The sequence below is a fragment of the Strix aluco genome, chromosome 5 (assembly GCF_031877795.1).
Source record: "Strix aluco isolate bStrAlu1 chromosome 5, bStrAlu1.hap1, whole genome shotgun sequence".
NCBI classification, from domain to species: domain Eukaryota; kingdom Metazoa; phylum Chordata; class Aves; order Strigiformes; family Strigidae; genus Strix; species Strix aluco.
Genome location: NC_133935.1, coordinates 5,219,667 through 5,235,901, shown reverse-complemented (window position 1 = coordinate 5,235,901; position 16,235 = coordinate 5,219,667). Strand labels below are relative to the sequence as shown.

Here is a 16,235-nt window from a genome sequence, read left to right as displayed (position 1 = left end):
AGACAAAACCTTTGGTTTTGATTACAAAAATGAAGCACACAAAAAAATTTAAATAAAGGCCTAAATTCTGCAGTACATATTTCATATTGCCAAATACATATGCAACCATTTGGTGTTTCCTTATTACTATAAAAAAGTAATTTATGAAATGTGACTGCTGATATAAAAAAACAGCCGAACAAAGAAAATAAAACACCACTGAATAACAAGAACCACACTAAAAAATGCCCATAAGTCCCCCATTGAATCACAAGCTCACCGTGAGAGGTATCATTCACAGTTTATTTACATTCCTAAGCATGAACATTTATTTTCCCTTATTTCATTCAGAAGTCTTTTATAACTAAGGCCCCAAATCTACAATCAATAGAGTGTAGGCACAGAAATTCCGCTCCATGCTGCTGTTAGCAAGACTAGAAAAACCTATGACTTGATCCAAAGTCCAATAATGTCAGTGGGGAGTTTTCTGCTTCCTTCAATGGGTTTAGAAAGGGCATCTGAGGTCAGGAAGCTGCACTCCTTATTCTGTCAGAAATTCCACTGAGGCAGTGCAGTATCAGTCTCCACATAATTACATACATCTTCTTCCTGAAACTGAGGTCAGTCACATTAATCGTACTTTCATGAGAAAATGACTTTTGGAATCAAACTAGCTTTGTGAAACAGAAATAAAATACATACTATACATCGGTTATGGCAATGTTTTGCACTACTCTAAAGAGATGCACTGTTTAGCTTTTAAACTTTCCTATTACTAGAGCTGGAGTTGTTTATAAATGCCTAAAGAAATGCCTGTCAACACTCTTATGTTTCAGTACTGATTCTTTAGTTATACATCAAAAGTAGTAAGAAATAATCAGCTCCTCAGGCTCACATGAGGCAATGCACTTGGGCATGTACTTTGGAAATAGAGATGGATTTGTATCTATATTCAACTAAATGTTTTTCTCTATTTTTTAAAATTTCAAAAATACGGATAAATTACATCAACAGATGGTGCCAAATTTAAAACAGACATAACAGGAAATTTTTTCATCATTGTTGCAGTTATCTAAAACTTCAATCATGGGCTACTAGAAAATAGAATGAAAGAAAAATCATAAATAAAACCAATTTTTCCAGGGATTTTTTCCCTCCCGTATTTGCAATCTGATAATAGCAGTGAAATAAATAAATAAATAAGAGAACCTCATCCACAAATACTTCTATCAAATATAGTTGAATCAGTGATACAATCCCAAAAGATTAGAATCTATTTGTCATTTGCTGGATTGAGATCTGCAGCTTCACAAATCACACTGTATCAGCGGAACTGAGAATGTCAGTCCCTGTTTTCCTCTGTAGTGGTTGGCTCTTCCTTTAATAAAACGCTTAACTGTTTCTGTGCACATGAGAGGAAAAGTTCCAAACTATGCAGATTTCTCTGACGGACAACTTGATCAAGCTGTTGAAATAAAAAAAAAAGATTGAAAAAAAATTTTAAGAAAACCTCGAAATAAATGCTGGGGTTTGTCAGCAAAAATTCAACCATATTCAACAACAAAAATCCAACAACCTAATTCAACAACAAAAGAACCTCAGTAACTTCTATGCGTGCAATTTAGTTACAAATTTTTAAGGAAGTATTTGAGTTTCTTCAAAATAAAACATGCATAAGGCTAAAAGTACCTTTCCAACAGCTGTCAAAGTCTACACAAGAAATCTGAAAAAGCTAAACAGCCTAGCTGCCACATTAGATAAATCCCCACAGCATCTTTTAAAATTGCAGCTGTTGCTTTTATAAACAATACTGCATCTGCTTTAAAATGAACACTACACAAACTGCATATTGAAAAATTCAGTCTACTCTTAATTTAAATTTAAATGGCAGCATGTTTAAACAGTTCCCTGAGGAAAAGTGGTAATATTTTCTGCCTATTTTGTTTATTCCAATATTTTATTGGAGTCCCCTACTGTCAAACAATGTGAACTATATAGTTACTTGCAGTAAAGACAATGGCCCTTTCTTCCCCACCAAAAAAGATAAGAACACAATAACAAGACTTGGTAGGTTATGTCATATAAATGACATAGGTATTTGAATTTTCTTAATATCATAACATTAATAAATAAAAAGTGCTGCAGAATTCTTTCATTTGAATTTTAAAGTTCAAATATCAAACAAATAATACCATGATTGAAAGATGTTTTCAACTTGACTGTCCTTTAATCAGCCACAAATTCAACTAAATACATATATAAAGATGACATAGGGTGACACTGAAAGTTAGTGGTTCAAGGCTAATAGGACATAAAAGTTATGCCACTCAAGGGCAAGGAAGTAATGGAACTTGGAAGAAGACCAGTTCCACAAGTGTTGCACACAAGTCCGTAAGCAATGTCTCAAACTCTGTAACACCAGGAAAATGCTAATGTGAGGCCACGTGGCCCTAGTAGACCAGAGCAGCTAGTCAAGCAGATTAGTGGCAATCATCTGCAAATGGTGTTATTTTTTGAAAAAATACATCGTGCCTTATGTATCTAGCACTCACAGCTTTAATTATAGCTTTCAACAAAATCGCCGATCCTGTGGTATTTCTCTGCACATATATGCTCATCCTTCAGCAGTCCAGTCAGTTGCACTAACAATCACTTGAATGGACATTTTGTTTTATAACAGATTTTTTTTTTTGTTAAAAATAATTAATAAAGAATGCAAGGCAAAATTACTGATACCTTCCCACTTCAGTCTGAAAATGCACTCAGGGTATAGCTGCAGCCCTGTGACTGAATACACAAAGGGAAACATTTTTATGACCCTGTGCTTTGTTGCTCTTTAAGTTTCTCTAACACGCAAAACCAGGCTCTGGTAGTCTGAATATTTTGGCATTTTGTTTCAACAGAAATTAAAGTGTCAGTCTAGTCACAAGCAGAAGACACACATTTTTTCTAGAAGGTACACAATCATAAAACTCTCCTGCAGTAATACGTCTGCTTGTACTACTTCTGCATGTTTCCAGCTGTTGTGCAAATTTTTGCATCTCTTGGCAAAAGCTGACATTAGTGTTCCATACACAGCCTGATGTGAACCTAGCCCACTGATTTACAACAGATTTTAAAGCCGATCTAGTTCAAATAAATTTCAGAAAAGTCTGCTCTTGATATATTTATGTAACAGCTGCTACTGACAAGAAAATGAAAGACTTAGAAACAGCAAACTAAGTTCTAAAGAAGCTGTATCTAGAAAAGACAATCTGGAACAAATGAACAACATAAACACACTGTTGTGATGGTGCATTTCTTCTGATTTGAAAGGTACCTTGTCTCTGTCTTCTCTGGTCTGGAATATAAAGAACATTTTGCATGGGGAAGCTTGCAGATGTTTTTGTGCTTGTGACCCATATTTCTCTGGAGAATGGGCAGATATAGTGCAATTCACACAATATCATCTGTTATGTCTTAAGAAAGAACACGTGAAACCTTTTTCTCTAAACATGTTATCAAATTCTGTTGTTTCTGGTAGATATATCAGTTGGAGGAGCTTAGCATGAAACTGATTTTCAGTGGTTTTCTTTTACTGCATATTATATCATCTATACTCCTAGATAGTTCTTTGTTGAGCTTTGACCAAGAGCTTTGGCTAAATGCTCCATTTTCTTTTCTTGCAGCATTTCCTTGCAGATTCTGCTTTAAAGAGTTCAAAGTAGCTCGCCAGATGTGTGTTCTGATACACTGCTGTTAACTTTCTTTACCAAGGCAGCAATCTCAAATTGTATATGGTTAAATTTATTTCACCAAGTACTAATGTAAATGTTTAATGTGTGTAGTGATTGGCTGCAATACGAACAAAACAGAATTTCTTCAGGCTTGAGAAAGATTTTAAAAGTCTCAAATGAATTAAGTACACATTTGAGGAGTCTTTGTTGAACTCAAGTGGTTAGTTGGTAGTCTCCCTTTGTGCATAAGAAAAGTTTATTGCTTGTTAAAAGTTTATGTAAATTCAATAACATAAAAGTTCAGAATTCAGTTGCCCCTCGTCTGCTCAGTTTATGAATAAGCTTTGCCTTGAGCACTGTGTTTTAAAATCCTTCCATGCTACAGTAAATGACAAAATGCTATGAAAAGACTTGGGATCTTCACATAGCACAAAATGAGAAGCAGCAAAATGATGCTGGCTTTGAAAATGGTACATTTGCATGTATTCAGGAGAACACTGCTATTAATGGAGAAATTTACTGGGAAATAGAAACAAATCAAATGAAGTTTTGTTATATAATATATTGTTTAATGAAGTGTTAGCAACAGACACATTTTTTTTTGAACAGTGCCTCAACACTGCTGTGCTTCTGGTTGCATAATATACCACGAGATGTAAAAATATTTAAGTAAGGCATTTTAGACCTTGTTTTTCTAAACAGTCTTCCCTCTATATTTTTAGGTCCTGTTCACTTCATGGAATGATCTCATTACTTAAACAAACATAAATGGACATCTGGCAAATTCAAACTGCATGTGACTCATATGCAAATGTAATCAGTATGAATAACGTATTAGGGATGGAGCATTCAAACAACCAAACCAACCCAACTGTTCTAATTCTATAGATACTGAAAAATACACCGTGTTGGTCCAGATCTACCACGAGAGGGCAATTTTCTACATCATATCATCACTGTTGTTATTATTGATCAATGTTTCTCTTCCACCATATGAAATCTATTCAGTTCAAAGTTCCCAGTTCTGTACTTTGTGTCCTATTGGCACAGCTTTAATTACATCAAAGTTTTAATGTCCCTGAACTTTATTATTTTAAGTTACTCAACAGTATCTTTTTAACTCCACACAGATTTTTTTTTTAAGAACCAGAAGTTGCCTCTCTATGTACTCACATGGAACCTCCTGAGGAACTGGCTATATAAGATTTGGAAAAGCCATTCCTGAACTCCATAGGGTCTATACCACTCCCACAATTCCCATAATCATTGAGATACATTCATTTTCCAAAAAGGAGCTGATCCTTGTAAGACATTCTAACACACTCACAGCTGGTTTTCCCTTGTGTTTAAACCCTCAGTCCACTTTTGAGGTCTAAGTGTGATTCCACCATCCTTCTGGCCAAAGATGACTGGATGAGACTCCCTGTGGGGTCCCACCTCAGTCATATCCCTAGACCACCCAGAATGACGTGCCTTTGAGCCATGCAAGTCATGCCCTGAAGGGAGGCATGGGCCTCAGCAGAACTCCCATCACTGGATGCAAGAATTTGACTTGGGAAATAAAAAGAAAGGCTCACAGGTAACTGTGCAGAATGCTGCCACCAGGTGACTGCTTTCATCCCAAGCTGCTCTACTTTGCTTTTAAGTCAATCCATCTTTCTCCGTATCACTTCATAAACCCATAGCTCAAGCCAAAGTTAATAGTTATTCTTAGCTCTACATTTTATTAGTTTTTATCATGCAGCTCAAATTTTCTGTAAAATGGAGTGAAAGTCTACATGGCTGATGCCTGAAGTAGAAAGCAGTTTCTTACACAAATAACTGAGCACGCACATCCTCTGTATTTTCCCCTTGTAATATCTACCTGCAAGTAGATATGTTTTCATGGCATATGCACTTAGTTTCCTCTACTGAATATTCTCCAACCTGTTAAACATTTCAAATTGCTAGAAGAGAAATCCAGTCAGAACTCTATAAATAGTACTATATGTCAGAATTATATTATCCATTGCTAGTAACTAATAAAATATCTTATGGAAAATATCATTTTAGGTTTAAGGATGAAATTCTGATCTCACCATAGTAAAGATATGTTTCATTATTAATCTCACTGTGGCTTGAAGTTCACTCAGAAAAGTGAAGAAAGCTAAATGAATGTTACATATGGCTCTTCAATTTTCCCTTTTATATAAACATCAAGATGTTTAAAAGTGTATTTTTCAAAGCTATTTCTCAGACAATGCTGATGATAATCTGATGACTAATGTATTCAAATACAGTTCAGCTCACTATTCTGGCTCTGTAATACTAACACAAGTTGCAATCTTCTTTTTATCATGAGATTCAACAAATACAATGACCAGAGATTTAAAAAGAGCAAAGTTATTGAGTAAAAAGTTTTTAATTTTACTTTTATTACTGGTCTTTTTCACAGCTGATCACACATACGTACACTGTAAAATAAATAAAAAATAATCATGCCATTATAATTTAATGAAGCAAAGCAGTTTTCCTTAAAGATTATAAAATAAGAAATCAGGTTTTGAGTCCTGCAGATTTCTTATGAAACTCGTGCAAAGTAATACATCAAGAAAACATTCTAGCACAGTGATATATATGTTTATATTCATCCATAAAAGTGGGGCTAGTTGGTAGGGGAAGACTTCAGATCCTGAAAAGTAACCTTTTCACTCAGGGAAAGTCATGTTCATGCAAGGACAGGAAATTTCAAATGCAAAATGAATGTTTTGGGGAATTGAAAACACAGAAACTGCTGTGTAAGAGAATGTGTTCTGAAGATCGAGTCTGGCAGGGCTAGATTAGTGAGGCTGATATAAAGGCTTTCCCATTGATTTGTTGTTTACAAGTAGCTGCTTGTTAGCTGTTGAATAGGATTCATTGCCAAGGTAGTTCTTTGAAGTTGAATATTGATTAGTCACAAGTAATTATTTATAGACATCATCATGGCATCATTACATTTTTTTCAAAGGACTAGTAGTATGAGCAATCCTACACATCTTCTGTCTCCTTTTTAAGTAATGTTCAGTAGAAAGGGGACATTTTAACATTGTAGGTAAAAGCAATTGAGATTTTGTTGTAACATTTGTCAGAGTTTCTTTTTTATGGAGTCATCATTACATAGTTTCATTATTGATAAATATAGCAAAGCTTTTTCTATTCACTATTTGCAAACTAACTATAACTAATTTCTATTCCTTATTTTTCTATATGGTTTTGTATTATATGAATTTGCTAACTAAAGAACCCAGTAAATATAAAGAATCATCATAAACACACTTCAGATTACGATTTTTTGATAATTTCAATAAATGCACTCATCTTTGTAGAAAACTAATATAAGCCTAAACTAACACTAAAGTGAACTTACATTCTTCCATGAAAAGACTCTGGAATGATTTTTCATTTTATTCTATAGTTCTAAATTAGCGTTATTTGATCAACGCTTAAGATGGATGAGTCCATGGAGGATAGAATACTAGTCAGAAGTGTTGATAATGAAAGACTGCTTTTCTAAATATTTATGTACTTAATAATTAAGGATTAGAGGAAAAAATTCAAGTCCCTTTGAAATCAGTGGAATCAAGAATATACTTCAGTTAAGTATAAGGAAGAACTTATGACTCTTGATTCATTCATGCACATAAATAATTTACTAAAAAATCCTGTCAGTGGCATTCTTTCCTCTGCGCAGGGACTCATTCCACATAGCCAATATGATGTTAAAAATATACTGGGTTGTTCATGGAGCAGTTAATCCAGATGTAACACAACTGCTTGCTTAGAGTCAACCATTGACGTTGCTATTGAATTCACATTTAGATATTTCTGTTTGGCCTAACTATATGTACATCTGTAATAATATGTAGTAATTTCTTTAAATCATTTTAGCATCAGTCTGCATTATGAAATACAGTTATGATATTTCTGAACAATGATCTGAACTTCAGTGCTAACTGGATAAATGACTGTATTTTAATTCTGTAGCCACTTTCTAAACGTTTTTAGAGAAAAATTATTTCAGAAAAATTATGGGGTTTCTTGTATGATTAAAACCGTAGCTTTTGCAGAATCCTGCCCTTGAAATGGACTATTGCAACTTAATGTTAGGATTCTTCACATATACTGTACTGGATATTGGCTAACCCAGCATTCAGCAGAATATTACAGTTTATTTACAGACTCAAAAATGTCTTCTCATATTTTGATCAGTAGATGTCCCTCTTTCAGGAAAAGTCAAAGATAGAGGTTTGTTTGGTACGATTTTTATGATGTATAGGTTTTGTTGGGGTTTTTTCCCCCACAACTAGCCCACACTAGTGAACGAGCCTGACATGGTTCTGAAAAATTCTGTAGTTGCAGAAGTTCAGCTATGTGATTATATTTTCTAGTAAAACTGTGGGCTCAGAACTCTTTCCCAGTGCACTGACATGAACTTCTCCCCACAGATTCAACAGAAGGCTTAAAAAAATTCCCTAGCACATTAAATAGACCATATAAAAAAATTATTACCTTGAGGAACCTGCAAATCTGAGAGTTGGATGAGGAAACAATGAACTACTTCCTCTCATTTCTATAATGGATGAGAAGGAAAACAGATCCATATGGTGCATATGTGTAGCAGAGCTTATTTTAGAGTTAATCCCAGAACAGGACATTTTTGTCTGTCCACCTGTGAATTTCTACTATTGATAACACTTACTAAGTATATAAAAACAAGGTTCTTCATGGCTATATTTTATACAGTATCTGCTACATATTAGAAAACCATCAGTGTTCAAGACTGAACCTCTAGGAAAGAGTGATGTTTAATAAATTATATTGCCATGTGAAAATGTTTCTTTCTCCTTAAATAAATAATGCTGCAACTTCTAAACCTTAAGGATTTTATGCTCTGAACTTGATCAGTGAAACCATTAAAATAATACCATATGTTGGACACATCTTTAAAACAGATTTGCCTGGTCTAGTGAAGGTGGTGGGAAAACACCCTGTTAACCCTCTCAGAATCTCCACTGTCTCCCAGATGGACACAGGAATGTAAGAAAATACAAACTTTCCTTCATATAAATTAGAGAAGAAAATTTGCTTTCAATGAAGGAAGCTAGACTGAGTACATAAAGGAACTAAAAATGGTTGCAGCACCTGCTCAGACTACTGTAGAAGGTGAAAAATAGGCATTATCTAAACCCAGAAAACCAATAATGGAAATATTTATGTTTAGAAAATACATGAGCAACCTCTGGAGTGACCTATCAATTTAACAGATTAGGAACATAGGATTCCTTGACCAAGTTATTTATAGACTACTTGCCATACACTAAATATATAGAGCTACCACAATTGTTAACTATAATTGCTGACTGGTCTAGCAACCAGATTCAACGTACTGAAGACAAACAAACAGAAATATATACAAACAGTGCTTAAGCATCTGAATATCTTACACAATGAAATGCACTTGCACAATATTCCAAACTGAGGCCCTGAAGCTGCAAACTTTTGGATGCAGGCAAAACTCTGACCATAGTAGGGCCTCTCCCACTATTAAAGTCACCCAAGCTTATTATGTGGACAGAAACCTCATTGATTTTTAAAGGTTTCCAAAACAAAAGCTTTTGCAAAAACTTGAACTTGTAGAAAATAAGTGTCTTCCTTATGGTGTAATATCAACTACATGGAAAATGCTGATTAAATATAAGGAAGTCAGATTTTTTTTTAATACTGATCTTTCCCTTTCTCCTCACTGTTGAGGAATGACATTCCACTGTGCATCTATTGATATGTGCAGCCTTTGACTGTTCTTTCCAAGATCATAGGATTTTATAATACTGACATGAAAATTACAGGGAATTGTGAAGTTGTTAAAATTCACTTCTATTTACAGTCATTGAAACAAAGTGCAGTCTGCCATTTCTGGTTCCCTCCTATGAGGAAACCTCTACTAAAGCACATACTGTCTTCAGTGTCAATACATTCTGCTTCTCTTTCTAAATAAAAAAACACCCAAATCCTTTATCACCGCCTTGTATTCTTCTCTTATTTAATGAATGAAGAGTATTAAATAGACTACTTAAAAATTAGGAAAGCAAAGATCACAGTTCCACTACTAAAACAAATAACAAAGCAATTAAATTTGGTACCTATACATTCAATGAACAATGTATATATTTGATGTAATGAAAGAGTAGAACAGGGAATCATTTAGCAGACTGTTTCTAATGTTTTATAGACTACAGGCTGAGTAACACTGGTTTAGACTGGGTTGGTTTCAAGTAAACCCAACTTCCCACGTGTTATGCCACACAGGACCAATTCATATTTTCCTCTGGGCAAGATATTTTCTACTGGTTGTGAGAACACAACAAAAAAAAAAAAAGCAAGAAATTATTTGAGATGGATATAAATCACAGAGATACTGATCATCCCCTATTTATTCAAAATACTTTTATGTTATCCCTGTTGATACTTAGCATCTTAACTCTCATTATACTTCTGTGAATGCTATTATGGTTGTTTTATAAATGGAGCCATGTGAGTGAATGTACATGATGTATGTCTTCCTGACCAAGATCTGATTCTACCCAGCATGGAACTCAGCAGTGTCTGCATAATCTCTGAATAATAAATGGTTAGCATTTAGTTCTGGCAAGTGTCTGTATGGCTTCTGATATACACTGGATTACAGCCCCCACACAAGGCAGGTACAAAGCAGAAGACTTACCACAATGTAACTAAGGGCCAAATGCATCAGATCACCTCCTTTGATATGGAAGAAGGAACTAGAGATATACAACACCACCTAAATGAAGGACTTGTAAGACACTCAGACTGCTTTCTATCCAGGCTTGTCAGATCCTGAGTCCACATTGAGGGCAGAAGTCCTTAATAGATTTTCTTTTTAAATCTTGAACTGTCTTAAGTACACAAGTCAGTCTCAGGCACCATCACATGCTGTTTTAATATGGCTACAAATGACTTGGCAGAGATTACACAGGGCTTCTGTGGAGCTTCATAACCACAAATTACCATCTCTCCAGGAAAGTGCCTGAAGACTATCAGACTACGCTTCCTGAAAAGCCCTGAGGTGGAGGGTTGGGTGCTTGATCTAGTACTGAAGATCTCCTTCATTTATCAGTATGAGTATATGTCCCAAATTAATCCATGGTAAACATGTTTGGTTAAAAGCAACAGTAATTTTCCTACATATATAAATTGCTATTGTTATCAAACCAAATAAAAAAAATGTTATCTGATGGGCTCGTGGTGAGTCACGCTCACAGAATTGCCTTCCAGTATTAAGATGATATCTACAGAACTGGATTAATTAAGCCTAACTGAAAAGCAAACAGCAAATAAAGGCATTAATAAGAACCAGTATTTTTTATTACGGTGAGAATGCGTTTTAAACTATCAGGGAATAAGTATGTACAACAGAAATAATGACTGCATCATAAGTGTTTGCAGCAGACACAAACTGAAAAACTACTCTAATAATGTGCACGACTGGGCAACCATAGGGTATATCTTTCCACAGTTGTACAACTGCTATTCCATTGCCATGAGTGCTCTCTAAATATCTACATCTAATGGGAATCTTCATTAATAGGAGATTCACCAGGAGCATAATTTCCTCGCCTCTAAGAAGAAATAAAAGAGATGGTTAATAATAGACGTCGCAGAGAATCACTGTTTTAGACTGCGAGGTGAAAAATAATGTTATATACAAAGCTGAAACTACAGATAACAGAGTCAGACTGTAGTTATTCTACTTAGATACCAAGGAGACTGGAGTTACATCATGATTATTTGAAGGTTCCAGTGAAATTGTGATACTATGCGCCACTAGCTATCTCTAAAGCAAAGTGTCCCCTTACAACACACTGGAGTTTGGTACCTACTGAAGTAGCATGAGAAAAATCCTACCTCTTAGTTTTGAGGGACACTTGATTTAACAGTCAGGTTTTCAGTTTTCATTTTAATGAAGCTTTAAGATGTGACAGGAGGAAACAGTATATACTTGAAGTCATAGGCAAAGACGATATCACACGAAATACAGATATCTTTCTAAAATTACTATTGTGGATTAAAGTTGATGGATTCACATGATGAAAATCAACGAGGAAAATCAGCCTGCAGCGAATCTATGATAAATTTAGCATTAAGTCAGTGGTAAACATACGTATGCACTAAAATAAGTAATTAAGCATCATTAAGCTTCAGGGAACAGAAAATTAATTTTCTACTATTCAGATAGGTGTTTTTGAGACTACACTTACTACTGGACTTCTCCTTCAGTATTGAAGGGATTGCAGCTTTTGCTAATGCTTTTTGATGACAGACACATTTTACTGGAAACCTCAGTTTGGAATTTGAAGCCAAACTACTGCAGCAAAATTCAGGACAGCTGCTGGAGAAGCACTTCATAAAGCTGCAGCTGCAACAATGTCATCAAAGACAAGACCTCCTTGTTTCAAAACATACCAGATTGAGTACCCATGGCTCTCAGCAGGTCATCACTTACACCACCACAAGCAGAAGCTTCTAAAGGAGGAGGAAAAAATCACCAGCAAAACATAATAATCTGCAAGCTTTATGCTCTACACAACTCCAAATTACTTCTGCAACTGTCAGCCAGCGGAGACTTCTCAACAACATGGGTACAGTATATTCCCCAAAGCAGCTTCCTTTGGTTACTAGACTAGCTATGCTGTTGCTTTTCCAGATGCAGATTTGTATTATGGCTTTGGAGCGAAGTAACAACATCAAGGACATACAACCGCAAAGAGAATAGTAGTTTTTTACCTTGGCAATACCTTATTTTACATTATTAAGAAAAAAGACAAGGAACTGTTATTAAGAAAGGAGGGGTAGCGGGGGAGGCCAGAGGAGGAAAAAATATACTTGACCAAATAATACGAGTCAGTAGTCTGCAGCCAAAGCAGGAAAAAAACATATATTCATATTAACGAGATAGAGAGAGAAGTCATTGAAGCATCTTGCTAAATTTCTAACACAAGGGTAAAGACTGCTTAGTCTTTTTATTATTCATGCTGACTTGAATGCAAAAAGTAAACAGGAAACCACAGCATGTTGCTTCATTTATCTAATCTTACTATTGCTGTAGGTAAGAAAAATTGCTTCTTTACATGTTTCTCTAGCTTCACAGACAACTTGATTAAGTCTCAAATTTTGATCCCACTGGCTTTGCTGCAGGAATCCAATTGCAGGAAATAATCACAGGAAAGATTCATCAAAACACATATGGTAAGGCCAACTTTCCCATCTACTTTTTTAAATCAAAGTTCAGCAGAAGGGTAAAAACAGTAAAGAAAGACACATAACTGAAAATTAGAGCAAGGAAGCTGCAAGATTTGGGATAAAAATAGCTTGAAAATTTCTGCATATAACCAGTTCTGAAATGTTTCCAATAATTCCCCAGCTAAAAACCCAACAAAAAAAGTCAGCAGATAAAGCTAGTGAGGTTAAAGTATCTTCACATAAAAGGGCTTGGGTGTAAATAAGAAGTGGAACAAAAAAAACTAACACTGAACTCTTTCTTTTACTCAGCTGTAGCAAAACATATTTAGGAACAGAATAAACCATCCTCATGCACAAAGTTATCTACTCATTTTATTTGTACAGTGAGCAAAAAAAAAAAAAAAAATTAATTCCCTCTCAAAACTGTACAGCCGAAGGAATCTGGTAAGTAATGGGACTTTGTGGTGGCCCTGCAGTTACTCTAGGCTTATCCTATCCTGCTACATGGGCAGAGAAATTCTACAGACCACAACGTTTTTATTTTTTTTTAATTAAAATGCATGTAAGTTCTGGATCTTCACAACACAAATACGGAGACCACAAGAGTGTCTTTGCATGTCATGGAACACAATGGAAAAAAGGGCCTTCTGTTTTCTGTCCTTGTCTCTTTGGGGCTCAATTCTAACGTAATTAAAATGGTATCACAGAAATCTAGGGATGGAAGAGACCTTGACCCAACTTCTGATCTTTGCACTGAGAACTCACAATAGTGTCAAGAGTGGAACAATTGTCTCTTCTCTCTTGCAATTTGACAGCCTTGCAGGTGCATGCCAAAATGCCTTTGCTGAGCACATCCATCACTAACTCTCTAAGGCTCTTTAGGATCTCCTTGGTGCCAAGAGAATGGTACAACAGGGATTTACAAAAAGCCAAGAAGTTGGCCTATTACTAAAGAAATAAAATTGCAGATGATTTGCTTAGCTTTAATTAATTCAAGTTGATCATATTGAACTGATTAAACTTTGCACCTAGTACAAAGCAATGTGGATTACACTAACTTAAAAAAAGAAAATTCGTAACTGCTGCTGTGTTACTAAAGTACCTGATTATACATACTCAAAAATTCTGAATTAAGAAATGACAGTGAAACACATATTTGGTTACAAGCATATAGATGAATTTGAAAAAAAAAAAAAAGACAGCAAATTAATAAAGGTTTTATGTTAATAGGAATGACAAAATCTTCACCAAGTGCTCCTCTTCAAAGCATTCATTTTTTCAGTCTAATAGAATATTAAATGTCTAACCTTCAAAATTCAGCTGACCTGTCTAACTTTCTCACTAGGATGGTAAAATAAGGGTATTTATATCCATCATACACAAGGAACCATAGTTTTTTTCTCTTTTTTTTTTTAATCAGCTTCTCTTAGTCAATCTAAAGTTCTCATGAAAACGCCTACGGACACAAGTCACGAGTTGTATTAAAAATGAGTAACTCCACACATCTAATTAAGAACTTTGAATTCTTCCTCTACGTAATCTCAAAACAGGTTTTGAGAAAGTTGTACAGAACGCAACGTGACCAATCTCAAAATAAATGATCTAGTTATAATTCTCAGATTTCCAGAAATACAGTATAAAATACTGTTCAATTATAACACTGAAGGATGACTCATGAATAATACAGGAGATCCTCATTTACAGGGGACAGGAGGTGTAAAAGGATGTATCACTTCCTCCTGTCACACACAGCCTTCCTACTGGACAAGAGAAAGAAATATGGAAATCTCTTCTGTTTCCTTATCAAATACTTGCAGAATAAAGACCCTGGATGACAGATGTTGCATCTCCCTGAACCTCAGGTGTTGCTTAATCACCTAATGATGTGAGAAACACCACCACTATCCACTGATGGATACATCTGGGTGACATTAATACAGTGTACACTGCAAATCTTTACTAATGCGAACAGTCTATATTCACAGAGCAAGTTGAATGATTATGTGTTTGCAGACCAAATCCAAAGGTGATATACATCTTAAGGTAATTATAATGATACACATTGGATTAAAAATACAATACATCTAAATCAGAAGAGTGGTTTTGAAATAGTGTAGTAACCAGTCATCTCACTGTTGAACATTATAATTCATCCTGTTATTTTTTCCCCTTTTGGCTTTGATAGCACAATATTTTCTCAGCAATAACACCACTTGATTTCAGTTTCAACTGGAATCTCGCCCGGCTAAAGAGTACAGGCATAATCTCTGTCTTTGTAGATTTATATAGTGAGGCACAAAAGGATATATGAAACAGTTTTAAGTAAAGAATTTCAAGTTCTGGCAATTTTAATCTAAAGTAATTGCAAAAAACATACAATAGGTTATGTATGTAGTTTCAACTAAATTGCTTTCATCAGCATAAACGATTACTCAAGGAGTTTGAAAATGGTAATTTTGGTTATTTAACAATATCCTTTGGATCTTAATGAACCTAAGTAAGTGGCAAACAATTGTATTTTTTCCCCTTTACATTTTTAAAGACAGAGTACTGTAATTTCCAGGAAATTAAAAATTGTCTTAAATGCATGATGTTTCAGTATCAAAAAGTGGCAGAAAAATGCCATGAGACCCTCTGAAGAAAAATGTATAATAGGACCTATAGATTGAAATACTACATTCCTCCACCAGAAACTACCATTTCATTTTAACATTTAGGAACAATCATTTCAAACCTTATAGAGATCTAAAAGTTCAGGGGAAAATGCCAAGCTTGCTTCTGTATCACATGCAGTACACTGCTTCAGTTTGCCTTATTCACAGAGGAGAAAAAGGAGAGCCAGGTGCACCAACTCATCTTACACTACAACTTTACATAAATCCCTTACTTAATCCTTCGGATTTATACTGCTCTTTGAGCTGGGTAAAGGAGCAGTGTGAAAATGCTCCTAAAGCCTCAATGTAAATGTTTCTTTAATCCTATTAAAGCCACAAAACAGGCCCAGCTGAAGGAGCAGGAAACTGAGCTAAGGACCTCTCAGTGACCCCATCACTACTGTCTCTCTTGGCACTGACCTGTTGGTCACAAGTTCATCCTAGGCATGGCACAGATGTTCTGACATCAGGCTGATTCAGGACATCCATATGTGGACCCCTATAACACATATGTACATACCGGATGGTGGTGTGTTTTGTAGTAACATGAAGTTTTGCACCGGTAACTTAAAGCTGAATTATTAAAATAGTTGATACAGAAACAGAA

The 16,235-nt window shown here is 35.2% G+C and overlaps 1 protein-coding gene across 6 annotated transcripts in view; it reads right to left on the bottom strand.

The window, feature by feature from the left end:
- Positions 1–250: 250 nt before the first annotated feature.
- Positions 251–16,235, bottom strand: part of CCDC91 (coiled-coil domain containing 91) — a 152,547-nt gene continuing 136,562 nt past the window's right edge. For all 6 annotated transcript variants that reach the window (XM_074825683.1, XM_074825681.1, XM_074825679.1 and 3 more), the window contains one exon: positions 251–1,444. In XM_074825683.1, the coding sequence (XP_074681784.1) occupies positions 1,322–1,444 (123 nt within the window). In that variant the 3' untranslated portion in view covers positions 251–1,321. The remainder of the gene's footprint in view (positions 1,445–16,235) is intronic.